We start from the raw sequence: 27,431 nt of genomic DNA, 5'->3' as shown, positions 1-27,431 counted from the left end.
TCATCTCCCTTCTTTAGAGAAAGAGGTGAGGCAGGAGGTAGGGGCAAGGGGCTTCCCCTCTATCTAATAAGAAAACTGCAGCTGAGCATGTAAATCCTTGACTTTTTATCATTGATGGGTTAAACCAGAGCTGGAAAGGACCTCAGCACTTAATGGTCCTTCATTTTACATTAGCCCCCTCATTTTACAGATCGACCATCAACAAGTGTGGGTTTCAGTGCCATCCACTGTACTGGGCACTGGCCATTCAGACAAAAAAAAAGAAACAATTTCTACTTGAAAGGAAACTGAGGCCCAGAGATGTTAAGTGATACATTGCCCAAGGTCACACAGGTCACCTGACTGCATTCATTCCACTGGCCTAGGATATCAAGCTCAAAGAGACCTTGGAGAGCAGTAAGTTACAGAATCATAGAATTTTACAGTTGGCAGAAACCTGAGGGTCCATGTAGTCCAGCCATACTTGAACATGAATTTCCTTGACAACATTCCTGTTGAGAAATTCCAATTTCCAATTAAAGACATTCACTGAAGTCCTCATCTCCTCTTTTTATAGATCAAGAAACTGAGTCCCAGACCCACCAGATTCTGCTGTAACTTATTGCACCTAGATACAGTTGTTAGGTGTTTTCTCTGACATCACTCTTAAACTAACCCCAAGCTCTCATATCAGATATGATCAAACTGAGGTTCAGACACCCTGCCTTCCAAGGAAATTCATCTCACTTATGGATAACTCCAACTTTTAAACATTTGGAAGGAAGGAGGTTGTTTGTTTTCCCTGAAATCAAGTCTAATTTTGATTCATTGCAATTTCTACCCGATGTCCCTCATTCTTCCCTTTAGAACTAAAAAGAACAAGTATTTTATACTACCTGTGTGACCTTAAGCAAGTAAGGTAACTTCCCTGGGCCTTAGTTTCCCCATTTGTAGAATGATAGTGTTGAACCAGACAGCCCTGCCCTCAAGGAACCTACAATCTAACAGGGAAGACACCATGCTCCTAAACAACTCTCCTGTCTTTCAAAGCCTCAGTTTTCACATCTACAAAATGAGGATTATCATCTTCCCTATGTCACTGGGTTATTGTGAGGATCAGAGGAGATAATGGTATAAAGAGTTTTACAAACCTTAAAAAGCCATATAAAATCAGTTTCTTGGTCTGTCAATTAGTATTTGTTAAGGCCCTACTATGTGCCCAGCACTGAGATAAGTGCCGGGGATGGTTCCGGTTGGTAGAGAAAAGCAAAAGACAGTCCTTGCCCTCAAGTCTAAAGGGGGAGGCAATGTGCAAACAAATCTAAAGAGGAAAAACTGGTGGAAATCAGCAGAAGGAAGGCAGTAGCAGTAAGGGGGGTGGGGAAGTTCTTTATTATAGGGCCACCTTCTGTATATTCTGAATTTATCTTCCATGTAGCAATTTATATGCATGTTGTCTCCCCCATTAGAAAGGAACTCCTTGAGGGCAGGCACTTTTCGCCAAGTCTTGAGGTAAAGAAAAAAACAACCTTCCTATCATGAAAGCTGCCCCAGAAGGGAATGGGGCTTCCAGGGGAGCTCGGAGGCTCCCCACAGGACCTCAGCAACCACATCGGCGGACCTACCCTCCCTCATTAGAGGTGTTCAGAAGCCACCTCTCAGGGATCCTGAACATGCCTTTTCGGATAGGGGTTGCTCCAAATAACCTTTAAGGATGACCTCTGGTGGAAAGTGGGATTTGATCTGGATTCAGCTTCGGCCAGCCAGAGGCCTCTCCTTATCACTGCCACGGGGATTACACTAATGCTTTTCCTCTGAGGTTACCTTCCATGTAAATATAAATATAGATACATAATATATATATAGATATAGATATATTGTATATATACACACACACATATACACATATATTTATATATTGTATATATACATGTATATACACATGTGTATTTGCATATAAACACATATCTATACATATATGAATCCTGCATATATATGTGTATATAAGTGTATGTGTATATGTGTGTACATATATGTGTGTATGTATATCTATATCTTTGTTTGTAACTAGTTATTTGCCTCTTGTCTTCCCTATTGGAATGTGAACTCTCTGCGGGCTGTTTTTTCTTTTCTTTATATCCTTAACACTTAGCAGAGTGCCTGGGATAGACAGCACGTACTTATAGGGCAGCTAGATGGCACAGTGGAGAGAGTACCAGGCCTGGAATCAGGAAGACTTCCTGAATTCAAATCCTGCCTCACACACTAGCTACCTGTGACCTTGGGCTAGTCACTTAACCTTCTTTGCCTCAGCTTCCTCGCCTGTGAAATGAGCTGGAGAAGGAAATGGCAAACCATTCTAGTATCATTGCCATGAAAACCATAAACGGTGTAATGAAGAATTGGATATGACTGAACAGCCACAACTTAGGAAATGCTTATTGACTGACTGACTTCTCCGAGATAGAGGAAACATCAGTTTTCGCCAGGTTTAGATCACAGGATTTCGAACCAGGAGGGGCCTAAGAAGTCATCTCTAGCTGCAATGCTTCTAAGCCAAGGCTTCCACTTTACAGGTGAGGAATTGTAAGCACTTTGAGGACAGAGACTGTTTTCCTTTTTTTTCTTGTATCCTCAGGGCCTAGCACCTAGTAAGCCTTAAATTCACGTTGCCTGCCGCCAGAGTAGGGAGCCCTAGACCGTCCTGAGCAGAGGAGCATCCCCTGATGGGCATGTGGGGCCCCAGCAGCACCCTGGGGCTTCCCCAAAATGTCAGCTGGAGCCTGTCAGCCCCAGCAAAGGAACGCCATCATAGCAACATAAGCAGTCACAACTGACAGTTCACACCAGCCTCCATTTTTGCCGCTGGCAACATTAATTTTTAACTTTTTTCCCACTTAGCCTTTTGTGAAAAATTGGTTTGCAGTTGAGTAAAGCACATCCTCGTTAACAAGTAACTCATCACATTATAAAGTTGGGAAGATCCCCCCCTCTTTTTCACAGCCAAAATCCATCTGGAACATCTTCCCTGTGCTCCTGCCCCTGGGGCCAGCCTGACCAAGCCCAGACCTTGTTCCAGTATCAGCTTTTCAAACATTTGAAGACAATGACCATGTACCCTGCAGTGTTCTCTTCTCCAGGCTAACCTTTCCAAGTTTCTTCGGTTCATCTCAAAGGACATAGTTTCAGAAGTTCAAGGGATTTGGAACTGAAAGGGATCTTGTATCCCATTTATCCCAGTTCCCTCATTTTTACAGAAGAGGGAACCAAAGCCAAGAGAACGGAAATGACTTTCTTAGTGTCACATAGGTAGTAAGTAGTAGAGTGAAGATTTTAACCAGATCCACTGACCCCAAGTCTGACTTTCTCCATTATATAGTAATGTCTCTCCTTAGAGCAGGAATTCTTGACCTTTTGTGTATCTCAAACCCCTCTGGTTAAGCCTAAATATCCTTCTTTCTCAGGATGATGTTTTAAGTACATTAAATAAAATACATAGCATTACAAAGTTTTATTGAAATAATTGCCATTTTTTTAAAGGCGGGCCCAAAGGTTAAGAAGGTCTGGTTGAGCAGACCATTCCTCAGTACTAGGCTCTCATGGAAGACTCAGTCCCTATGCTCAATAGCCCCTTTCAAGGTCTGGATTCTCTGCAGAACTATCTTTCCAATTCAGGGAAATGTCAGTCAGTCAATAAGCATGTGCTAAGCACACAAAGAAAAGCAAAAACACCAACCATCCTCTCAAGAAGTTCACATTCTAAAGTCAAAACAGAGGAGAGAGGCAGATGGTCAGGATGGGACTACCAGGGGGTGACAAGGACGGTCTAGGGCACTGTGAAAGATTTCCATGGTCCTGAAGGGCTTGAGGAAGAATACGGGGAAAGGACAAAGGACCTAACTTTGAACCCTAGCTCTGTCTCTGCTTGTGTCAGTCAATATATATATATATATATATATATGTATATATGTATATGTATATGTGTGTATATATATATATATATATAGTATATATTAAGCAGCTACTATGTGCCAAGAACTGTGCTAAACACTGAGGATACAAAAGAGGCAAAAGGCATTCCCTGCACTCAGGAAGTGTATGGTCTGATGGGGGAAGATGACAAGCAAATGAATATGTACAAACAAGCTGTGTATGGGATAAATAGGAAGTCAGAGAAGGGAGGCACTAGAGTGAAGAGGGGCTGGGGAAGGCTTCCTGGAGGAGAAGTGCTTTTAGGCAAGTGACTTCCTAACTCTGGACCTCAGTTTCCCCATAGGTAAATGAGAGAGTTAGACTAGAGGATTATAAAGTCATTTCCAGCTCCAAATCCCTGATCTTCTGACTGGATGCTTTTGGAGGGCACGCACAAGGATCTGACTGCAAACATGTCCTTGAAAAAGGCTGCCCAGGACAAGGCTGCTATTGCCAAGGGCAGGCCAGAAGGCACAGTATGGGCTTTGCCTGAAGTTACCTGAGGGCTGAGGTAGGGGGAGGGATCTGGAAGATGGGAGGAAGCATACACCAGCAGTGCACTACGAGCGTGCCACTCAACATGGGCACCTTGGGCCCAAGGCCAACTGACCACTGTTCACTCATTAGGACTCATGCTAAGCACTCCACTGGGTATTCCCCCTCTTCGGACCACATTAGTATAGAACTAGGTCAGTCTCAGTTAAATGATGTCCAGAGCCCAGACTGCAGACTTCTTCATTTCCAGTATACTTTTTTTTTGAGGCAATTGGGATTAAGTAACTTGGCCCAGGGTCACACAGCTAGCAAGTGTCTGAGGCCGGATTTGAACTCAGGTCCTTCTGACTCCAGGGCTGGTGCTCTATCCACTGTGCCATCTAGCTGCCCCTCTAGTACACTTTTTGTGACTCCCCAGCAAAAACCCCACTAAGACTGAGCTAAACAGAGGCTAGTGCCCTTCCTTGTGGAATTTCATTTCAAACCCCTTCACCAGTCATTTCTATCCAGCAGGCGTTGGCAAGCATCATCCTGCAGAATGAGGACTTAAAACGTGGCCTCCCTGGCTTTGGGAAGCATAAACTTCTCCCAGTTCCTGATGTCTGGGTGGCCCATTCTTCTGCCAAGGAACCTTGGGATTGTCTGTGTTGCTATCTTATTGTCATAAAACTTTGCTTTTTGTTGCTAGAAACACACAGAAGACGGGGAGTCACCCCCTGCAAACCCTGCTCCCGAGACGAGGGCCTCCAAGCAAAGCGAGGCCGGCAGGAAGACCCGACCAGCCTCACAGCCGTATCTGAGCCAACTCAGGAACGAGGAGGCCCACAGGGAGACGTGGATGGACCGCTTCCGAAAGCTAGAAAACGCCCTCTACTTGTGTGATGTGAACAATACAGGTGAAAGACTGTTGGAATAAGCCCCCCTCTCGCTGGGCAGTCAGTCCCCTCCATGATATCTGGCAGGCTCAGGAACGTGGGAAAGATTTGTTATTATTTGTTATGGTACTTGTTTACAACTTTCTTATGATACTATTCATGAATACTTTACTCTTTATAATTTCTTACGATATTTATTATTTATCATTTACATAGCACTTTAATGTTTGCAGAGCTTTGTATATATGCTATTTCAACTGATCCTCACAATAGCCCTGGGAGGGAGGTGCTATTATTCTACCCATTTTAGAGATGAGGAAACTGAGTGAGATTAAGTGACCTGCTCAGAGTCACACAGCTAGGAATTATCTGAGGCAGGATGTGCGCTCAACTCAGGTCTTTCTGACTCCACGTCCAGCACTCACCTGGCTGCTTCCCTTTATTCAAATGTAGGAATATTTTGAAAAGAGCAAACCTTTAATCAAATGCAAGGGAGGATTCCTCCAAATAAAATTTCCATTAAAATAAATGCCATCACCATAGCAAACTATACTGGACCCATTACAAGACTCCAAAGCTCTAGTTGGGACTCAGGCATTGAAGGTCATTTCATACAGCCACCTACACTGTAGAACACAGAAATGTTCAGCTGGAAGGCACCATTAGAATACAGAATGACCTTAGGATATTGAGTGTTAGAACATGCAATTTTGGAGCTAAAGGTTACCTTAGAACATAGGACATAGAACGTTAGAGACAAAAAGGGACCTTCAAACATAGAACGTTAGCACATAGAACATAGAATGTTTGAACTGGAAAAGACCTTCTGACATACAATGTTAGAACATAGAAAGTTCGAGCTAGCTGGGGCATTAGAACATAAAATGTTAGAGCTGGAGAAGACCTTAGAACATAAAACTTTAGAATCTAAATCATAGAATTATCATGTTAGAAGGGATCTAGACTTTAAAACATAGAATAGTAGATCTGCAAAGGACCTTAGAGTTGGTAGAGACCAAAACCACTTATCTTACATGTAAGAAAACAGAAACCAGAAAGGATTTTTTTTTTTGCAAGGCAATGGGGGTTAAGTGACTTGCCCCAGTCACACAGCTAGTAAGTGTCAAGTTTCCGAGGCTGGATTTGAATTCAGGTCCCCCTGACTCCAAAGCTGGTACTCTATCCACTGCATCACCTAGCTGCATCTGAGGTAAAGGAATTTATGCAAACTCATACATTCATTTATCAAAATAAGAAATAATTATTGTTCATCAGCATTGTGAAAGGCACTATACTGTGTTAAGCTATAGGAATAAATAAACAAAGTGATTCCCGCCCTCAAGTAGCTTGCACACTACATAGGGGACTGGACATTCTGGATGCTGCCTGGTGCAGGGTCATAGATGTTGTGAGTATCTGACACAGAATTTAAACCCCGATCTTCCTGTCTCCAAATCCAGGGCCCCATTAACTACCTCACCATGATAAGAAGGATGAGTAGGTTGAGTTGAAGGAGAGATTGAGTGGTGTTTTGGGCATACCAGGTTTGAGTCACTTGTGGGGTATCTTGGTGGAAATGCCCCAAAGGCAGTTCCAGATGTGAACTAAAGCTCAGGGAAGAAATTAGAAAATATAATGACCCTAGGAGTCATCTGCTGGGAGGTGATAATGGAACTCATCAGCATAGACAAGATATATAGGGTCAAAGACCTGGAAGGAACTTGAGAAACCATCTTTTCCAGGATTCAAACCCAGGTCAGCCCAGGATCCTAGACTTAAATCTAGAAGAGACCTCTGAGGATGTCTAGCCCAACTTCTTCATTTAACAGATGAAGAAACTGAGAACCACTCACATAAAATGACTTGTCCAAGGTCACACAGACAGCAAGAGACAGAGAGGGGATTTGAACCTGGGTGTTCAGCCTCCGTGCTCTGCATTTTTCTACTGTGCCATATTGCCTCCCACAGAAGAGATTGTTATGGGGAATAGGGGAGTGTTTAAGAATAATAATAGTAGTGGTACACACTTATGTATAAAGTGCTTTATATACGTTGGACCTCACACACAGGGTGAAAATGGCGTTATCATTCTTCCCAGTTTCTAAGGAAACTAAGACTGTGAAAGGGCACATGACCTACCAAGGTCACCCAACTGATAAATCTTTGAGTCAAGATTTAGACCCAAGTCTTTGTGACTCAAGAGGCCAGCACTCTTTTACCTCACTGCCTCACTCGTACACATGCTTGGGGGGCGGGGGGAGATGAAGCAAATGAAAGAATGAACCAGTCCAGGAAACCAAGAAGGAGTGGTTGAAAGTGGTCAGAGAACATAGAGAGAAGCTAAGGGTGGAGCTAGTGTAGCGGAAGCATTGAGTGCTACAGAAAGGTCAAGGAGGCCTGAGAAGGGGCCATTGGATTCAGCCATTCCACTGTCATGGCTGACCTTTGAGAGAGTGGATTCAGTTGAATGGTGAGGTCAGAAGCCAGATTGCTAGGGCTGGAGGAGAGTGGGGGTGGGGAGATGGTTGAGGCTTATCTAGTGTGTCTCCCTTTAATTCCTACCCTCAATAAACATTTTTAAAGACTCTGGCTGTAACGAAATAATAGGGTAGGCTCCCATTCATGTCCAAGTTTCACTGTTCATTTTGATAGGTTTCTGAGGTGATTTAGATCAGGGAAATGCTAAGGACATCAGGGTATATCAGGATTTCACAATGTATTTCACTCAGCTTCTCAGCATATCTTTATGAATCACCCTGGCCTGGGTCTCAGGAGACCCTGGTGCTTTCTAATCCTAATTCTGTCCCTGTCTACCTTTGTGACTCCCACATGTATACATATGTATCTACATACATACATATTTAAATGTATGAATACATATATATTTGGATACGTATACATAAATCTATATAATGTATATATACACGTATTGTATATATGTGTATCCATATGTATAGATTTATATGTACATATAGAAATACATTTATGTATATATAAATTACATGTACATTTAATTCAATATACAAATGTATACAAGAAATATACTTCTATTTAAATTTAATAACATACATGTATATATAGATAGAGACACATTAAAAAAAAAACAAACAAACAGAAACCCTCAAAATTCAATTACTGATAATAGCCACAGCCTCAGTCATTGATCTATTTCTCCCCAGTCTTGGGCCTCATTCTTGTGGAGTTTCTAAAGAAATAAGTTCTCTATGGAGTTTTATTGACCTTGGTAGATGATGGATGTAAATAAATTAAAAGGGCAGATTTGAAATGCTTTCCCCATGACCTCTTCATTATTTATGTCTGTTTTCCCCGTTTCCATGAAATGTGGAGAGTCACTACAGCCAAAGAATAGGTCAGCAAGAGATGGGAACGTCTGAGGCAACTTTTAATGAAAAATGAGGATTGACCGAGGTCAGCATGTTGGCTGACTCATTTGCCACAAACTCTTAGGAAGCAACCACGGCCTCATAGCAGGAGGAGGACTATGTTACAAAATCACAGAGTGGCTACAGACCTTAGAACCCAGAATACAGGAGTGGGGCTTAGAGTCCTAGTGATGGAAGGAACCTTAGAACCAATATCATCAAAGCTCAGAAGGACCTTAGTATGGTTGATCTAGAAAGGTCATTAGAACACAAAAGTATTAAACCTTGGAACATAGACTATCACAGGTGGAAGGGACCTAACGATATATAATGTCAGAACTGGGAAGAACCTTAGGGCATAGAATATTAGAGCTATGGAAAGACATGGGGACTTAAAGTGGAGCAGGGAAGGACCTTGGAACATAAAAATCTTAGAACCTAGAGCTAGAAGGGACATTAGAACATAGTATGTTAGAATAAGAATGTATGTGACCTTGAGTGTAGAATATCAGAGCTGGAAGGGACCTTAGAACAGAGAATTTCAATGCATAGAATATTGGAGCCGGGAAGGACCTTAGGACATAAGATGTTGATGCTGGAAAGTACTCAAGAACATAACATCTTAGAGCACCAAACTGGGAAAGACTTCACAGTGTTTGAGTTAGAAGGCTCCTTAAAACCTAGAACGTTAGACCTTGGAGGGGTATTAGCACCTACGCTGTTAAAGCTAGAAGATACCTCAGATCTCATTGGGTTCAATGACTTATTTTTATAAATGCAGAAGGGAAGTCATATTCCAAAGGTCATGCAGCCAGACAATGTAGGGGTCAGGCTTTGGTCCTGAGCATCTTATCAATAGCTCCAAGAATCCTGCCACTACACCAGACCTATATTTCTCCCTCTTGCAAATAGCTATGTTCTCTGAGGCTCAAGAAAAGGTTCAGCTCATGCTTGAGTTGAGATGAAGGCTGCACATGTCATAAATGTTTATTTGGCACTTTCTGTGTGAGAGCACATTGAAGCAGTCCCTGGGATGGACACACACAGTGTACGGAAGGGCCCTTTGTCCTGATATGAATGATTACCTCGATAAATAGAGGAAAGTAAATGATGTTGGGCAAACAGATTGTTCTTACCTTTGAGGAGGTGGTGGGTGTGTTGCCATGGCTTGCTCTCTGAAGGATACTTGGAAAGTCCTCCCAGCTTCTTGCTGGTGTTTGTGTGTGTTTTCATTGAGGGAGTGGGGGAAGGACAAAAGCAGAAGAAGATGGACTTTACCACATGATGAGAGATTGAAGGATTGTGGTGAGCAGCTGTTTGGGGAGTCCACTCATGACATGATAGACTGGAATGGGTGCACATTTCAGCTGATGGCATTTTGAGTTTGACATCAGGATGAATTTCCTAGCAGTAAAGCTTGGAGGCTCTTTAAATCATAGAACACAGAATGCTGCAGCTATAAGGGAACTTAGAATATAGACTATTGGAGTGTAGACTATCAGAGCTGGAAGAGATCTTTAGATGCAAAATGTCCGAGATGGCGTGTGCGTTAGAAGATAAAATGTTGAAGCTGAAGGGACCTTAGGAGATGGAACATTAGAATGTAGAATGTCAGCACTGGAAGGGACCCCAGAACAAAGAATATGAAGATTGGAAGGGTCCTAAGGATATAGAATGTCAGAGCTTGGAGAGACCTAGGAAGAGAAATTGTCAGAGTTAGAGGGGACCTTGGCACGTTGGTAGAAACGTTGGTAGAAAAAACCTTAGAACATGAAATGTCAGAGGTTGGAGGGGTCTTAGGACAAGGAATGTCAGAGCTGGGAGGGATCTTAGAACAGAGCAAGAAGGAAAATCAGTACATAGAATGTTAGAGCAGAGAATGTCAGAGTTGACAGAGCCTGTGGAACATAGAATGTTACAACTAAGTGAAGTGATAGAGCAGAAATATGGAAGAAAAACAGAATGTAGAATCCCAGAGTATAGAAAAAGACCTTAGAACATAGAATGTCAGTACTGGTGGGGACTTGGAACACTGAAAGGTCAAACAAAAAGACATAATCTTGGAAAATCAAACATAGAGCACATTCAGGAAGCTGGGGCTAAGAGATGGGAAATCATTTACAAATAGCTGCGCCGGTAGCAGGGCCAGGTCTGGCGATAATGGCAAATACAGCTTGGTGGTGCATTGGATAGAGTGCTGGCTCAGCTATCAGGAAGACTTAAGTCTGAATCCTGTCTCATATACTCGCTGCATTGCCCTGGGCAAGTCACTCATCTTGTCACAGCCTCAGTTTCTAGGAGACCTCTAGAGCTTCATTCGACCCCTAAGTCTATGATCCCATAACCTGGGTTTGAATCTTGCCATTTACTACATTGGGAAAGTCCTGGGGCCTCAGTTTCCTCATCCACAAAATAAGGATAATAACAACACCTATCTTAAAGGGTCAGTGGGAGGATCAGATAACATGTAGCAAACACTTTGCAAACCTTAAAGTGTTAATTAATTAGGCTTATATTATTCTAGAGTTTGATGGGAACACAGGCTACAGAACACAAACACAACGCTTTAGGCACGCGATGAGGAAAAGGCAAAATGCAAATGGGTTCATTTATGAAATCTATGTTAAGTACCCTCTTATGTCCAGAGTGCTGTATGGGGTGATGGAGAAGGGAGAAAGAATAGTAAGACTTGGACCTCATTTGCCTATAATCCCAGCATCTCACAGCCAGAAGGGCCTTTAGGAACCATTGAGTCCAGCCCTGAACTGATCAAGGATCAGATCTACCATTTATCCATCCAGTAGTTGGGGCTTCAGGGAGCTTACCATCTAGGAGGGGAGATAAGATAGAATGCAAAATACAATGTGGAGTGGAATAATATGGGAAGCCAAAGGGGAGAAAGAGAAATAAAAGAAGCTTAGCAATGTCAGACTGGTTGAACATGATGCCCAGGTGCTAGAAGACTATGATTCAATCATGTGGGCGTGATCTTGGGGAAATGGGCCACATTTTTCTCATAAGTAGAAAAAAGACATTGGATTGAAAGATCTCAGGAGTCTCATCCTGCTCTAGCATTCTATGAATCTATGACTTTTGGCCTTTCGGTGCCGCCCCACCCTTCTCTAGAACTGGCTTCAGAAAGTGGTCATGACTACACAAAGTATTGCCTTGAACTTGGCCTAGAATTCAGCTGTTGGCTGCACTCAGCCAATGGCATCAGCCAATGGAGCTTGTAGGAGAGCCTTCATGAGGCAAGGTGCCCACCTTTCAGCGTTGGCTTTTGTCAGGGCCATGGGTTCTTCAGAAGCACCTATTGTGGATCCTTTTCAGGAATCCCATTTAATTCAACAAACATTTATTAAACCCTTACTATGTGTAAGACATTATGAAGAGGTTAGCCTTGAAAATAAATGTCTTTTCTCTATCTCTATTTCTCCATCTGTGTCTCATTCTGTGTCTTTCTCTCTCCCTCTATCTTCCTTTCTCTGTTTATGTTTCTCTCCTCTTCTGTCTCTATGTCTTTAACCCTCCATCTCTTTATTTCTTTGTTTTTGTCTTCTCTTTGTCCTATTCTCTATCTCTTTCTCTTTCATTCTCTCCCTTTGTGGATTTCTCCATCTATCTCTGTCTCTTACTCTCTCCCTTTCTTTCTTTCTGTCTCTGTCTGTCTCTCTGTCCTCTCTATCCTCTCTCTCTCTCTCTCTCTCTGTCTGTCTGTCTGTCTCTCTCTCTCTCTCTTTCCCCTCCCTCCTTGTACCCCAAACACAGGTGTTCTGGAGAAGGAGCGAGCCAAGCGCCTCATGCACAACTACAATCTCATTTATAACCTCGCCCTCAGCCCTCTGAAAATTGATCAGGCAGCTCGGAGGTTTCGACAGGGAGAGAACCTTCTCTTGGAGCCGGCACTGCGGTATCTGAAAGAGCTGTAAGATGTGCCTAGATTGTGCTAACAGGTGTTTGCTGTGTTTCCCCTCTTGTACCCAGGGACATGTTTTTCTCAGTCTGAGGAAGGGAGAGATGAAGCATTCCCAAGGAGGTGTGGCCAGCGTAGGCATCCTGGGCGTGCCTCTCATGGCCTTCGTGTCTCAGACCAACCCCCTTTTACCAAATGACATGAAGGCGGGCAAGCTTTATTTGGTTTGGTGAGAATCTAATGAGAACTGTCACCAACCAGTCCAGCCATTTTCTCACTGTGTGACCTTTGAACTTTGGGCCTCAGTTTCCTCCTTTATAAATGGTTGGGGGGGTAGGGTGGGGAGAGGAGATGTAGACTATATAATCTCTTATGGTGCCTTTCAGCTATTATTCAGGTAGACTTTGTTCTAAGTTCTGATGTTCTATGATCTAAAATTCCCTGTTGTAAGTCTCTAATGTTTTATGTTCTAAGATCCCTCCCAGGACTGATATTCTTTGTTCTAAGGTCCCTTCTAACTCTAATATTTCTATGTTTTAAGGTCCCTTCCAGCTCTAATATTCTTTGTTTTGTGTTCTGAAAATCCATATTCTAAGGAACAGCCCATCTCTAACATTTTATGTCTGAAGGTCTCTTTCCCCTCTCACATTCTATATTCGGTATCCCATCATTCTAAGAGCTAAGATCTGGGCAGCTCTAGCATGCTGTTCTAAGATTATATGTTCTATGTTATAACATTCTAAGGTCCCTTCCAGCCTGGACAGTCTGTGATTCTCTAGGGGACTGGATGCAATTTTCCAGAATCATGCAAAGTACCTGGCACTCAATAGGTGCTTAATAAATGCTGATTGGCTGATTGATTTATCCTAAGTTCCCTTCCAGCTCTAACATGCAATGCTCTATATTCTAATAGTCCACAGTCTAGGGTCTGTTTCTGCTGTAACATTTCATGTCCTCTTTTTTTCTGTGAACTATCCTGTCACTGGCATTTATAGCTGTGGGACTAAGGCAAGTTATTAAACCTCTCTAAGGATCAGTTTCCTCATTTGTAAAATGACCATGATAACATCTGCAGTAACCTACCTCCTAGGGTTGTTGGGAGAGACCAATGGGATAGTGGCTATGAAGCACTTGGAAGCTTGAAAGTCCTAGAGCTACGCCTGTTCCTATCAGGATGGGGGTGAGAATGGGGATGATGGAGATCTCACATTCTGTGTTATAAGATTCACTTGGGCTCTCACACTCTGTGACTTAGGGAGGGTTATCAGGGCTCTTGCCTACTTGAAGAATCTCTAGGGTTCAGCTGAGGTCCCATTCATAGAACATATCGGATTACCTATGACATTCATTTTTCATTAGCGCGGACAAAATTATATTACAGGAATTGTAGTACATCCATAATGAGAGACAGAGAGAGATAGATAGATAGATAGAGAGAGAGAGAGAGCTGCTTCAGAGAGCTCAGCCTATAGCAGAGGGGTTACTTCTATCAGAAGATTATAGTCTCTGAGCCAGGCAGTTTTTGAGAAGCCATCTAATTCAACCCAACTTCTCCAGCCCATGACTCCAACTCCATCAAGCTTGTGGAAAGATAAGTGTGCTTTAGATGGATGAATAGGTATAATTTTACTGGAAAATTGGAGTGGTTCAGTATGTATAGACTCACTTTCTAATCCTGCCCCAGACGTTTCCCAGTTGGGTGTCCCTGGTCATCTCTGAACCTTTGTTTCCTCATTTATAACATGGAAATAACAATAGCCTATACGTAGTCACTGGGTTGTGGCAAATTTTAAATGAGATAGTTCAAGAGAAATATTTTATGAGTATTAAAGCAAATGGGACCTATAATCCCTCCCAATAAGGGAAGGGTTACCTATTATTTGCCACCTTGTTGGCAGAGTAGCTTAAGCAGGGGAGACTGAAGGAGTTCACCCAAGGATGGAAGGATTTAATCTCATGCCAACACATTAAACATTTTAGGAGTATTCCTAATAGACACGTCATACTGCACCATGCCCCACAACCCCAATCTAGTTAGTTCCTGCTATCTGTACTGTCTCTGTCACATTGAATTGAGTGCATTTAAAAAGATTTGAATGATCATAGAATTTAGAACTGGAAGGGGCCTTGAAGACCCCCAATCCAACCTCCTCATTTTACAGATGAGGATACTGCAGCCCAAGAGGGAAATGACTTTCAGAGCTGAGAATGGAAGTCATCTTCCTGTTTACCACACCACCTAGTTAGAAGAAAAAAGTTAATGATGTATCCTTACCAAGTCCCAAGTTGCCATCTTCCCACTTTTCTCTACCTTTCATTCTATTGTTCATTCATTTACTCATTTATTCAGCAAATACCTTTAAAAACATTCTTATATGAGACATTGTATTAGTAATGGGAGTGGATGATTCTGAATTCAAAGAGCCTGGGTCAAAATCTAATGCTTATCACTTGGATGTCCTTGGACCAGTCACTTAATCTCCATGGGTCTCAATGTTCTCACCTTTAAAATGTTTGGGCTAGCTAGCCTCTGAGGTTCTTTCCAGTTATAATTATGTTTCTGATGAATTTTGTGAGTTGCCCAGCATGTCTTTAAGTATTAACTGATTTCTCTCTGAATAGATTGTAGTGAGCATCCCTTTTAGGGAAAAAAAAATAAAATTTGGAAATTCTGCATCAATGCTAAGAAGAAATGGTCTGCTTTTATCCAAATCTTTGGCCATATTGCAGAAAGTGTCCAACAATCAGTGAGGTCTGTGGTGTCAATGTGATAAGAATCTTAAGCTATTAGTTAATTAAGGGCCTTTCTCTAAAAATCCTCTCCCTTTTTCTTTGTCAATGTCTAGGTTTCGTTTCTGAGTATCGCTGGGTATGCCCAGTATCTTATGATGTTTTATAGTTGCTATGAAACCTAAATAAACACTTGCTAAATCATCATGCCTGGTGTGCAGTATTATTTCATTCAAATGTCCATTTACGAATGCATCTATCTCAACTCATGACTGGTTACCTTCAAAGACTCTTCAGAGTGGGATGGAATATCATGGAGCCATATTTACAGGAGATACCATCCATTTGAGGTGAAAGAGACCACAATCACCCCCTGAATGGTTGACTGATGATAGCTGATTGTGTTGTATTGTGGTCATCAAGAAATAACCCTAGTTCCGGCACCTGGATGGCTCCTTTTGAGTCCTTGCCCCTTTATTTACAAGCTGTGTGACCATGGGCAAATCCCTTACCCACTCCAAGGCTCAGTTTTCTAATCTGTAAAAGGGAGACAAAAACACTAACCCTGCGTACCTCTCAGTGTTGTTTTCTGAGATCCAAGGAGTTATGGATGTGGAAGTATTTTGTGACCTGGAAATATTTTATAAATGGTGGGTGGTAGAAGTGATGCTATTCCAATTTTAGGACAATACAAGCCAAGCATCTTGTAGAATTGGTGTTGTGTTTGTCCTTCATTCTCGAAGAGGACCATGACATCAAGGAGATGATGACATAACTTGCAATTGACTTTGATTTGAGTGAGGGAGGACTGTGCAAGGTCACCAGCCTCCCTTTCTCCTCCAGAGCCATCTGGGTCCAGTGGCCAGATATTCATCAGGACCACTGGAGATGGCCCAGCATCTTTTAGGAAATAGCTGTGGGAAAGGACCACGAGGAGTCAGTGTGGCATAATAGAAAAGACTAGGGATTTGGGGTAAGAGTATCCCGGTTCAAATCCCACTTATTGCCTGTGTGACCTTGGTCACATTACTTTGTTTCTCTGGGCTTCAGTGACATTATCTGTAAAAAAGAGTTGGAATAGGTGGTTTCTGAGGATCTTTCCAGCTCTGTCTATGAAACTATGAACCAGAGTTTGAATCCAAGCTCAGATGCTTGCTAACTGTGTGTCCCTCTGAGACACTTGACCTCTCTGGGCCTCAAGTTTCATTATCTACTAAATGGGGATAACAATACTTTTGCTGCCTACCTGAAAGAAGTATGAGAAAAGCGCTTTGGAATCCTCTACAATATGGCCGAAGATTTGGATAAAAGCAGACCATTTCTTCTTAGTACTGAAGTAGAAATTTCCAAATTTTGTTTTTTCCCCTAAAAGTTAAACTAATGTGGAAATTTGGAAATTTTGAGAATGTGGGTTGGTTCCTAGGATTGCCTCCACCCAGGCCCAAATCTTGGTCACAAAACCAGAAAAAAAGTCAATTATCACTGTTGTCTTCATTTTAAAATTCTTAATAAAATCTTTTTTTCTCACATCACCCACACTTCCCAGCATTTTTCTCCTGCTTTCGCATCCCAGAGAGCTATCTTTTATAACGAAGATTTTAAAATGGCACCGTGGGGTTGCAGTTCAGTAAAGTGACCAATCATTAGCCAAATCTGGCATTACCCAAAATCACTGCCATCTTCTCTCTTTTTCCCCACCATGGGAAGGAGGGAGTGGTTTAAATGGAATAGGGAATTCCCAAGTAGGAAAATCTCTCCACTGATGCAGATTGTCACCTGCTCATTGACTTACTCAGAGATATTGAGAGATTAAGTGACTTGTCCAGGGTTAAAGACCTACTAAGCATCTTGAGGTAAGATTTGAATCCAGGATATAGCATCCTAGGATTGTAGATTTAAAGCTGGATCGAAACACAGGCAGTTCAGTCTAAGAAGCTCCCTTTTTGGATGAGGAATTTGAGTCCCAGAGAAGTTAAGTTAATGGGCTTCTTTCCATTAATACATTTTTGCCTCCCATGGATGCTACAGTCCAGCCACACTAGTGTACTTGCTTTTCCCTGTACATGCTACTTCATCTCTTGTCTCCAGGCCTTTGCCTAGCCTGGTACCAATGCCTAGAAGGCTCCTCCTTGTCACCTCCTTGGCTTCTGTCTAAGTTTATCTTTGGCTCCATCTGCTACAGGAAGTCCTCCCTGATTCCCCTTTCATTTTTTTTTTGGTAGGCAATGGGATTAAGTGACTTGCCCAGGGTCACACAGCAAGTAAGTGTTATGTGTCTGAGGCTGAACTTGAACTCAGGTCCTCCTGACTCTAAGGCTGGTGCTCTATCCACTGCACCACCTAGCTGCCCCCCTGATTCCCCTTTCAGACCGGCAGTATAGAAACTCCCTGAGAGTTGGGAGCATTTCATTTTTAAAAAAAATTATAGTTCTGGCTCCTTGCTCAGCACCTAGCACATAGTAAGTCCCTAAAAATGTTTATTAATTGATTGATCAATATAACACCAGCTATGCAGTCATGAACAAATCATTTAATTTATTCCAGCCTTGATTCCTTCATCAGTAAAATGGAAGAAATGACAATAGCTATGCGACCATGGGCAAGTCACCTAATTTATTCCATTTACCCATCTGTAAAACGGGCATGATAATTACTGTAGGATATACCCAACAGGGTTTTTTTGTGAGGATCAATGACATTCTCATGTCAGATACTTTTATTAAAGCACTCTAGAAATGAGCTGTTTGGGGCAGCTAGGTGGCACAGTGGATAGAGCACCGGCCCTGGAGTCAGGAGGACCTGAGTTCAAATCCGACCTCAGACACTTAACACTTATTAGCTGTGTGACCTTGGACAAGTCACTTAACCCATTGCCCTAGCACCCCCCCAAAAAAAAGAAATGAGCTGCAGGTGCTATATGACTCACAGTATAAGCTGTCAAGAGTCTTTAGACCCCAGGTACAGTGCTCCTCCCCCTATGCTAGCTTATCACCAAAAGCTAAGGGGTCAGTTTTCTCTAATTAATCTTGGTATTTCCCTCTCTGCTTTTCCTTCTCTCTCCTTATTAGTACCTTCAGCTTCCCTGGAATCCCATGTCTGGGTTATATAGCAGGTTTTTCCCTTGGAGAAATTTCACCCCCTCACTTCAGGCGCTTTATGGAGGCTAGGATAAGGCAGGTTCCATGACCCTTCTTGCTCCTATGTGGGACCTCAGCTTTCCCAAGAGCAGGGAATGTCAATCTCTTGTGAGCAGGGATTGTTTCATTCTTTGTTGATGTATTCCTGGTGTCTAGCATAGTACCTAAAACATAATAGGTGCCTAATCAACTCTTGGTAATTGATTGACTGAGTACTTGGTTAAGGAGCAGAGGTAGCCCTAGCCAATGGACAGATTTAACCCATGCTCACTGATTCAAGAAAGGAATTTTCCAAAACCTTCAAAGGAGAAGAATCCTGGAGGCTGATGTTGTACTTGGGATAAAAAACTGGATAAAGACCAGGGATGCTGGGCAAACAGACCTTCACCCCTCCTTTTCTCCTTCTGAACATCTTTCAGCTGTGGTTCTCCATTCTCTTAGCAACCAATGCAGGCAGAGGGGTCTAAGGATGGAGGATGGTTCATTAGTGCCCGGGAACTGCTCAGAGGCTTCTGCAGTTGGCTGGGGAAGTTTAAATGCGGGAAAGCAGCATTGGGATGCGTGGCAGCAGTTAGCTGGAGCTCAATGGGGAGGGGAAAGCCTTGGAGGAAGAGTTTCCAAACACAAAGCATCAATATTATTGGAGGAGTGATTGGGATGCCTGGGGCACAATATGGCTTCAGCTGGACCAACTGCTCACCCTCCCAGTTCCTCTTCTGGGTTTTGTTTTACTCACACTGTAAGGCAAATCCTTTCCATTTTGGGGGCGGTTATTTGTGTCTCCCCCAACTTCCTCCTCCTAGCCCCTTAGTCATCACCCTGGGTCAAGAGTCTTCCCTGACTCTATATATCCAACTAGACAATGGGTAGACTCCACAGCAGCTGCTTCGGGGAAAGGGTTTGAGGGGCAAGGTGAATGGTCAGATGGTAGTACAGTCACTAGCAGATGGTGAGGCTGGGAATGGATCCTGAATGCATTCACAGACAGACTGAGCTCTTACAAAGGGCTCTTGAGACTTATCTGGAGGCCAGCAGTGGGCTTTGTACCAGTCTCTAGCCTGGGGCAACTCTCTTCCCCACCACCACCCCTCCCCCTCCGTGAATTTGCTGGGATTCTGAGCTCACCATGACAGGCAAATTAATGCTGTGTCCTTCCATCTTCAGCTACAAGGGTGCTGACATGGGAGCCGGCAGGGCTTTGGAGATCGTTTAGTCCAATATGTCATTTTACAGGTGAGGAAACTGAGGCTCATGCCTTGCCCAGGGTCCCTCAAGTAGTGAGTAGCCAATATTCCAACCTAGATCTTCTGTCTCAGAATCCTGGGCTTTTTCACTAGATCAGCTAGGTCACATCAAGGATGAAGAGCTGAGTTCCGATCCTGACTTAGAATTCCTAGCTGAGTAACCCTGAGCAAGTCACTTAACTTTCCTGAGCCTCAGTTTCCTCTTCTGTAGAGATAATAATAGAAGCTCAAATAAGTTGTCAAATGTAACAACAACATCAATAATAAATATTTATATGGCGCTTCCTATGTGCCAGGCACTGTGCTAAGACTTTACAATTACTATCTCATTTGATCCTCACAACAACCCTGGGAAGTAAATGCTGTTACGATCTCCATTTTGCAGGTGAGGGAACTGAGGCTTAGGGAGGTTGTGACCCACCTAGGGTCACACAGCTAGTAAATGTTTGAGACTGGATTTGAACTCAGCTCTTCCTGACTCCAGGTCCAGCACTCTATCCACTGCACCACCTAGCTGTCTCTAGGTGACTTAGCCAGGAAAGATTAGAACCAGAAACTGAACTTAGGTTACCAAGAATGGTCATCTAGTCCAACCTAATGTCATTGCGCCTTTGCCCTAAGAACTGAAGCGAAAGCGAAACCCCTCTAGCCCAAGTCAGCCCATTCCATTTGTGGGTAACTAATTATGAAGACATTTTGTGTTTTTTTTCCCTTGACAACAAGCTAAAATCTTCCTTTCTGCCATGTCCACCCAATATGGCTAGTTCTTTCCTCTGGGGCTAAACTCAACAAATCCAATCCTTCTACTTTTTAATTAGTTAAAATTTAAAATTAATTAAATTCTACATTTAATTCAGATTTTTAACTACTTTGAAAAAAAAAGTATCTCCTGAGTCCAAGTCCAAAGTCCATTGCACTATGCCATAGTAAGAGCCCAATTGTTGGAAATATACAGTAGGTGGTTAATACATCTAAAATTGGAGTGAATCAGGATGCAAGATCTGAACAGAACTAGCAGCTGAGAAAAACTTCTTAACTTATACTTTGGCATTCTTTGTAGTCCCTCTATCCAGGGCCCTGATTGGTCCTACTTCATTCATTCATTCATTCATTCATTCATTCATTCACTCATTCATTCATTCATTCACTCATCTATTCATCAAACATTTATTAAGCCCCTGCTATGTATTAGGCACTGTATCTGTTGCTAAGGTTATAAAGACAAAAAAGTGAAACAGTTCCTGCCCTCAAGGAGCTTATACCCTATCTGGGGGAAACAGTATATACTCAAAAATCTGTCAAAATTTGTTGCTGTTGATTACATTTGGGGTTTTCTTAGCAAAGATAATGGAGTGGTGGCCTCCCTCTCAAACTGCCTTGTAGCTCACTGCTTGTTACACAGATGTGTATTTATTAACTTTATATTAATTCTGTATATACTATGTACTTGTTGCACTTAGAACGTAAGGTCCTAGGGAAAGGGACAGTTTCATTCTTTGTACTTGTATCCCTAGCACTTAGCCCAGTGCATGGCACATAGTAAGTGCTTAACAATCAAATGAGACAATAGTTCTAAAGTGCTTAGCCCAGTACCTGACACATAGTAGGCAATGTTATTTGGTTGTTTCAGTCATGTCTGAGTCTTCATGACCCCCTCTGGAGTTTTCTTGGCTAAGATACTGCAGTGGTTTGCTATTTCCTTCTCCATTTCATAGTAGTCATCTAAATAGTTATATAAATATAAATAGTTATTCCCTCTTCTTCCTCACTTCCCCTTCTTCTCAATAAATTCTTATTGATTTATTGGGTTCCCAACCCCATTGCAAGGAACTTTGAGCGAGTGAATTTAGTCAAACCTCAGTTCCCTTAAGTAGAAAATGGAGATAATCATATTTTGTACTATTAATCTCAGAAGATTCTTATGAGGAAAGTGTTTCAGGATTTATTGTTTTCATTATTAACGATAACATTTTATCATTAAGTCAGTTTGGTCTACTGGAAGGAGAAGAGGTTTGGAGTCAGAAGTCCTGGGTTCAAATCCCAGATCTGTCACTTACTACCTATGTGACATTGGATGAATGACAACCTCTCTGGGCTTCAGTTTCACAGAATCATTGAATGTGAGGGCTTCAAGGCGCTCCAGCAACCATTCAGTCCAACTCATACAGAAAGGGATCCCCTCTGTAACGTACCCAGTGAGGGCTCCTCCAGCCTCCTTCTGAAAACCTCCAAGCAGAGGGCAGGAACCCACTCCCTGCTAAAGCAGCCCATTCTCATTGTGAGGAAGGGTTTTCCCAACATCAAGACTAAATGGGTCTCTTAGAAACTTCTTCCCACTGATCCTGGTTCTACCCTCCAGAGCCAAACAGAACACATCCTATTTCTAGTTTCCTGTAAATAAAATGAGCTGGTACACTTAATTGCATCTAAGGTCTCTTCCAACTGTAAGTCTATAATTCTATAGTGGCAAAATATTTTTAATGGTACTAAATGACATAGTGAGATGACTATGATGATGATAACCTCAAGAAGGACCAACCATTGGGAATAGGAGAGGTTGGTCAAGTATAGTTTTGGGGACAGGAATTCTTGAGGTTTTGGAGTCCGAGGCAAAAGCAGCTGCCCCCTCCATGCGCAGGAAGAACAGGACAGCTCTCCTCCAGACTTAGGTCTTCCTCTTTTTCTCTCAAACCCAACAACTAATTCATTCTTTTAGGCCTACCTCAGGACTGACTCACTTGTTCAAAGTCCAAGGAATTTCAAGCTGGCTTGTGATAACAATAATACACTTGTGTCCTATTTTGTAGTGTTCAAAGCTATGTCCCAATCATCTTTGAGCATTGAATTAATAATTATAATAATAATAGCTGGCATGTATATATCACTTGTAAGGCAGCTAGGTGGCACAGTGGATTGAGCGCTGGGCCTGGAGTCAAGAAGATCTGAATTCAAATTTGGTCTCAGACACTAGCTATGTGACTCTGGACAAGTCACCTAACCCTGTTTGCCCCAGTTTCCTTGTGTGTAAAATGAACTGGAGAAGGAAATGGCAAATGACTCCAGTATCTTTTTTTTTTTTTTTGGTAAGGCAATCGAGATTGCCCAGAGTCACACAGCTAGTAAGTATCAAGTGTCTGAGGCCAGATTTGAACTCAGGTCCTCCTGACTTCAGAGCCAGTGCTCTATCCACTGCGCCACCCCACTGCCCCCTTGCCTCATTCTTGACTCCAGTTTATCTTCCACTCTACCGCCAAAGTGATCCCCCTAAAGCTCAGGTCTGACAATGTCACCCCCTCACTCAATAAACTCCAGGGGCTCCCTATTATCTCCAGCATCAAATGTAAAAAGCTTTCTTTGGCATCCACAACCTGTCTTCTTCCTACCCTTCCAATATTTTTGTGTTTTATTCCCTTTCTCACACTGTACAATCTAGCTACACAGACCTACTAATTGGTCCTCAAAAGGGCTGTCCATCTCAGTCTCTGTGTTTTTTGCATTTGCTCTCTCACCCATGCCTGGAAGGTTCTGGCGCCTCACCTCTACCTTCTAGTTTCCCCGGCTTCTAGACTTCCTTCAAATGCAATTTTCCAAGGAGTCCTTTCAGGTCCTCCCTCCCCCCAGATGTTATTGGGTAGAGGTAGAGGGTGGGGGAGTGAGAGTCTTAACCTGCTTTTGGTCATGGAACCCTTTGGCAATCTGGTGAACCTATGGACCCTCCCCCATCAGAATATTTTTACAGCATGAAATAAAACACAGGATTGCAAAGGAAACCAAAGATTAGTGAAAATTAAGATGTACCATTTTCCCATCCAAATTCCCTCTGAAATCTATTCATGGTCCTTTCCCTCCTACTTTGTATAAATCTTGCATCTACTTAATTATTTACATGGTGTTCCCACCACCTCCTCTGCAGCCCCTGCTAGAATGTAAGCTTCTTGAGGTCAGCAACTTCTTCGCCTCATCTTGTTTTTTGTCGATTTCTTAGTTTGTATCCTCCATATTTAGCACAGTGCCTGACACAGTGCTTAACCAACGTCTGGTGATTGATCATTTGATTGCTAGATCGCTAATGCCTCTATTCTTTGCCCTGGGCAGAACATATATATACTTTGTTGTCGATATACTGGTTTTCCTTTCTTTTAATGCACTTAAACTGTAATAGTAGATATTACGCTTTTCTGTAATTACATCTTATCCCCTTACTAGACTGTAAGGCCTTTGAGGGCAGGGATTACCCTTGCATTTCTTATAGATACTTTGTATCTTCCCTGGAATCTCACATAATATCCTGCTCACAGGAAGCCCTAGATAAGGGTTTGTTGAATGAATGAACAAGTGAACTCTGTATAATCCAACAGGGAGAAAGGAAGAAATTTTTTCATTAAATCAGGCCTAATCAATGGAGGCTGGTGATGCAGCTTCAGCCCCGCCCTGAGCTCTGGGGAACAGATGGAGAATGGGCCAAGCAGATGGAAAAATCTCGTCTTCCAACAGAAATTATTTGTAAAGTTGGAACCAGTCAGAGTGAATATTTTGAATTATGAAGATGAAATATTGCAAGATTCACAACAAGGCCATAAAATTAACTAATGCACTGCAAATATCCACGTCACTGGGACCCAGGGAGTCAGCAGGAAAAGAAGGGGGCTTTTGCAAATGGCTCAAACATATAAATTATTTACATGTCCCTTCAACAGCCCAGCTCCCCTGCAGCTGTTCTGGTCCGTGGCATCAACCTGCACCCACTCCCACCACAGCAGCTGTTCACATGGCGGAATTCTTTTTCTTTCTGGTCACACTTTGTCCTCTCCAAGTCATGCAGCAGACCCTATCTTCTGACCAAACTCATTTCCTCTCTTCCTCCAGAAAAAAAGGAGAGAAAGAAGAGTTCCCATCTTCTACAAGAAGTCAGTCTTAGACCCCCAAGGGACCTCTTTAGTCCTTTCCCTCTGAGGTTACATTCCCTTTACCCTCTAGAGATGTTGTGTGTTACTAGTTACTTGCCTGTTATCTTCCCTCGTTAGATTGTGAGCTCCTTGAGATCAGGATCTCATGTTTTTGCCTTTCTTTGTACTCCTAGCATCTAGGTATCATAATGAATAGAGCCTGGGACTTGGAGTCAGGAAGATCTGAATTCAAATTCATCTTCAAATGTGGGGCTCAAATGAGACAGTAACGGTAAAGTGTTTTACAAACTTTAAAGAAGTACATATGTGCTCATTGCTGTTATTGTTGTTGTTATTATCATCATCACACCTGGCATATCGTAAACAGTCACTAAATGCTTGCTGACTGACTAAATGATCTGTCAGAAAATAACTTCAATCTCTGTCTGTAATATGGTTAGAATATGGTGAGACATTTGTCCTGGAAACCATTTTCCTTCCCCTGCTTTCACAAGGGTCCTACGTCAACTGAAAGCTGCTGATTGAGGAAAAGTGGGTGTGGTTGGACACGAGATTCTAGAGATCATCATTGTCACCTTCTTAGCTGACATTCGTGCAGCTGTGTCCTTCATTCTCAAAGAGGACCGGTGACATCACTGGTGACGTCTTGACTCATGCGTGAATCGGATTGAAGTGACGCTGAGTGTCATAGAGTTATCAGCCTCACCTCTCTTCCAGCGACATCCAAGTCCAGTGGCAAGACAAAAGTCAAGACACCTGGCGATGGTCCCAGGTGCAGCGAATGACCTTGGCATCCTCAGTGTCTGACTAAACTCTGAGTGCTCCACGGCTCCTGTTCCAGCCGTCTTCGTGACCTTTGGAACAAATTGTTCTCATCCACCCGTTCTGCTAGGGCAAATCTTCACATGCTTGGGTAGACACTCTCCTAACTCACCAATGGGTCTGAGTCCTGTCAGTTACCTTCAACTTGGTTCAGCCTCTTCTGCCAAGATGGTTTATCAGGGTGTGGCCAATGCACAGGAAACAACTTCTTGGAGCGGCAGCTGAGAGTAGGGTAACAGGTGGACACTAAATGTGGATAAGCAGCCTTGAAAATGGCTTGGCATGCCCTCATACCAGAGCTGCTAGTCCTCCCTAAACATCCCTAAGGTCGGTAATGGAGTTGTTAAATCTATTTTATAAATAAGGAAACTGAGACTCAGAGTGTTTTGTGACATTTCTCTTTCAACTAGAGAATCACAGGCCTAGATGGTAGCTTACAGCACTGAAGAAGCCTACAGTTCAGAAGGGGAAAAGGGAAGGGGAAGAGAATGAGCTTTTAGGTAGTACCTACTGTGTGTAAGGGGCTGTGCTAAGGCCTTAACAAATATCTCATTCATTTCTTATGAGGTAGATGCTGTCATTATCCCCATTTTGCAGTTGAGTAAACTGAGGCAGACAGAGATTAGGGGACTTTCCTAGAGTTACACAGCTAGTGTCTGAAGCCAGATTTGCACTCGGGTTTCCCTAATGCCAGGTCCAGGGCTCTGGCCATGATGAGATTTTGGGTAATGAGTTTATCCTGACTGTAGTATCATGTTCCATATGGACCAAATCAAACAGAGCTGCAGATGGAAAGTGGAGAGTCAGCCTTCTGACTCTGCACCCAGTGATCTCTCCCCTAGGAAGGGAGGAAGGAAAGAAAGGTGACAAGTGTTTATTAAGCACCTATTGTGTACCAGGCACTGTGATGATGCAAATGTAAGCCAAAAAGGAAGGCAGTCCTCATCTTCAAGAAACTGACATCCTAGTGGAGGAAGGATGCTCCAAAGCGTCCTGAAAGGGGCTTAATAAGGAAGACAGAAGGAAAGAAACCTGAAGGGGGCAGGATTTCAAAGTCTCTAGAGTAAGGGCGATGGCTGGTAAGGGAATGATGGCAGGCTGGCCTGGACCCCTTCACCAAATGGAGGCTCAGGGACAAACTCACCAGTGGGAAAGGGGAGGGACCTCACAGAGTGAGATTCCTTGCTGAGCAGTCTGCAGGGATAGCAGGAGAAGTTCCAGGCTGAGACAGTAGTAGAGGCATGATTTTGAAATCCAGAAGGTCAGAAACACACAATTGGGAAACTCTTGCTTAGCTCCTAAAGGGCAGGGACTAGATCTCAAGCATCTGGGTACCACCGCAGCATCTCTGTAGGGTCTTGAAGGTAGTCAGAGTGCAAAATGTCTTTAATGAGATCAGAGCAGCCAGCCCTAATGAAAACTGGAATAAATCACAGAGAGATTGGCACAGAGGGTGCAGAGAGGGCTGGTCTTGGAGTTGTGTGGACCTGAGTTAAGCTAATCAATTAATCAACAAATATCCAGTTAACCCCACGCCTGTGTGACAAAGGCCCAGTCAGTTAGTGGGGTCAAGTCCCTAGCGGGCATGCTGAACTGAAACCATCAGTCTGGACCAACAAATCAGCATCACTACAAGTCTTTATCACTTTGCATGTTAGTGCTAGAAGAGACCTCCGAAGAATCCTAGTTCAGCCTGCCTTCCTTTTTATGGATGAGAAAAGAGTCCAGGGAAGTTCCTAGGGTCATAGTTCACATAGACCTAAAGGGGACCCCAGCGGACTTTTAGCCAAGGGAATTGAAGTGGCCTCCTCAAGGTCACAGAGCTAGTAATTGTCATAGAGGAAATCTGAACCCATCTAGAAATCTACAGTCTGTTAAAACACAGAACATCAGAGCTGGGAGGGGCCCCAGAGCAAACAAAGGTATAGGGAGATTTAGCCACTCAGGTAATAAAGAGCAGAAGTAACATTTGAA

The 27,431-nt window shown here is 42.9% G+C and overlaps 1 protein-coding gene across 2 annotated transcripts in view; it reads left to right on the top strand.

Annotated features, from left to right (window-relative positions):
- Nucleotides 1–12,938, top strand: part of CUNH1orf87 (chromosome unknown C1orf87 homolog) — a 64,378-nt gene extending 51,440 nt beyond the window's left edge. For both annotated transcript variants that reach the window (XM_027852792.1, XM_027852791.1), the window contains 2 exons: nucleotides 5,135–5,342; nucleotides 12,473–12,938. In XM_027852792.1, the coding sequence (XP_027708593.1) occupies nucleotides 5,135–5,342; nucleotides 12,473–12,633 (369 nt within the window). In that variant the 3' untranslated portion in view covers nucleotides 12,634–12,938. The remainder of the gene's footprint in view (nucleotides 1–5,134; nucleotides 5,343–12,472) is intronic.
- The last annotated feature ends 14,493 nt before the right edge of the window (nucleotides 12,939–27,431 follow it).

This window comes from Vombatus ursinus, unplaced genomic scaffold (genome assembly GCF_900497805.2).
Source record: "Vombatus ursinus unplaced genomic scaffold, bare-nosed wombat genome assembly UNPS02009824.1, whole genome shotgun sequence".
In the NCBI taxonomy this organism is placed as follows: domain Eukaryota; kingdom Metazoa; phylum Chordata; class Mammalia; order Diprotodontia; family Vombatidae; genus Vombatus; species Vombatus ursinus.
This window is presented reverse-complemented; position numbering and strand designations above follow the sequence as displayed.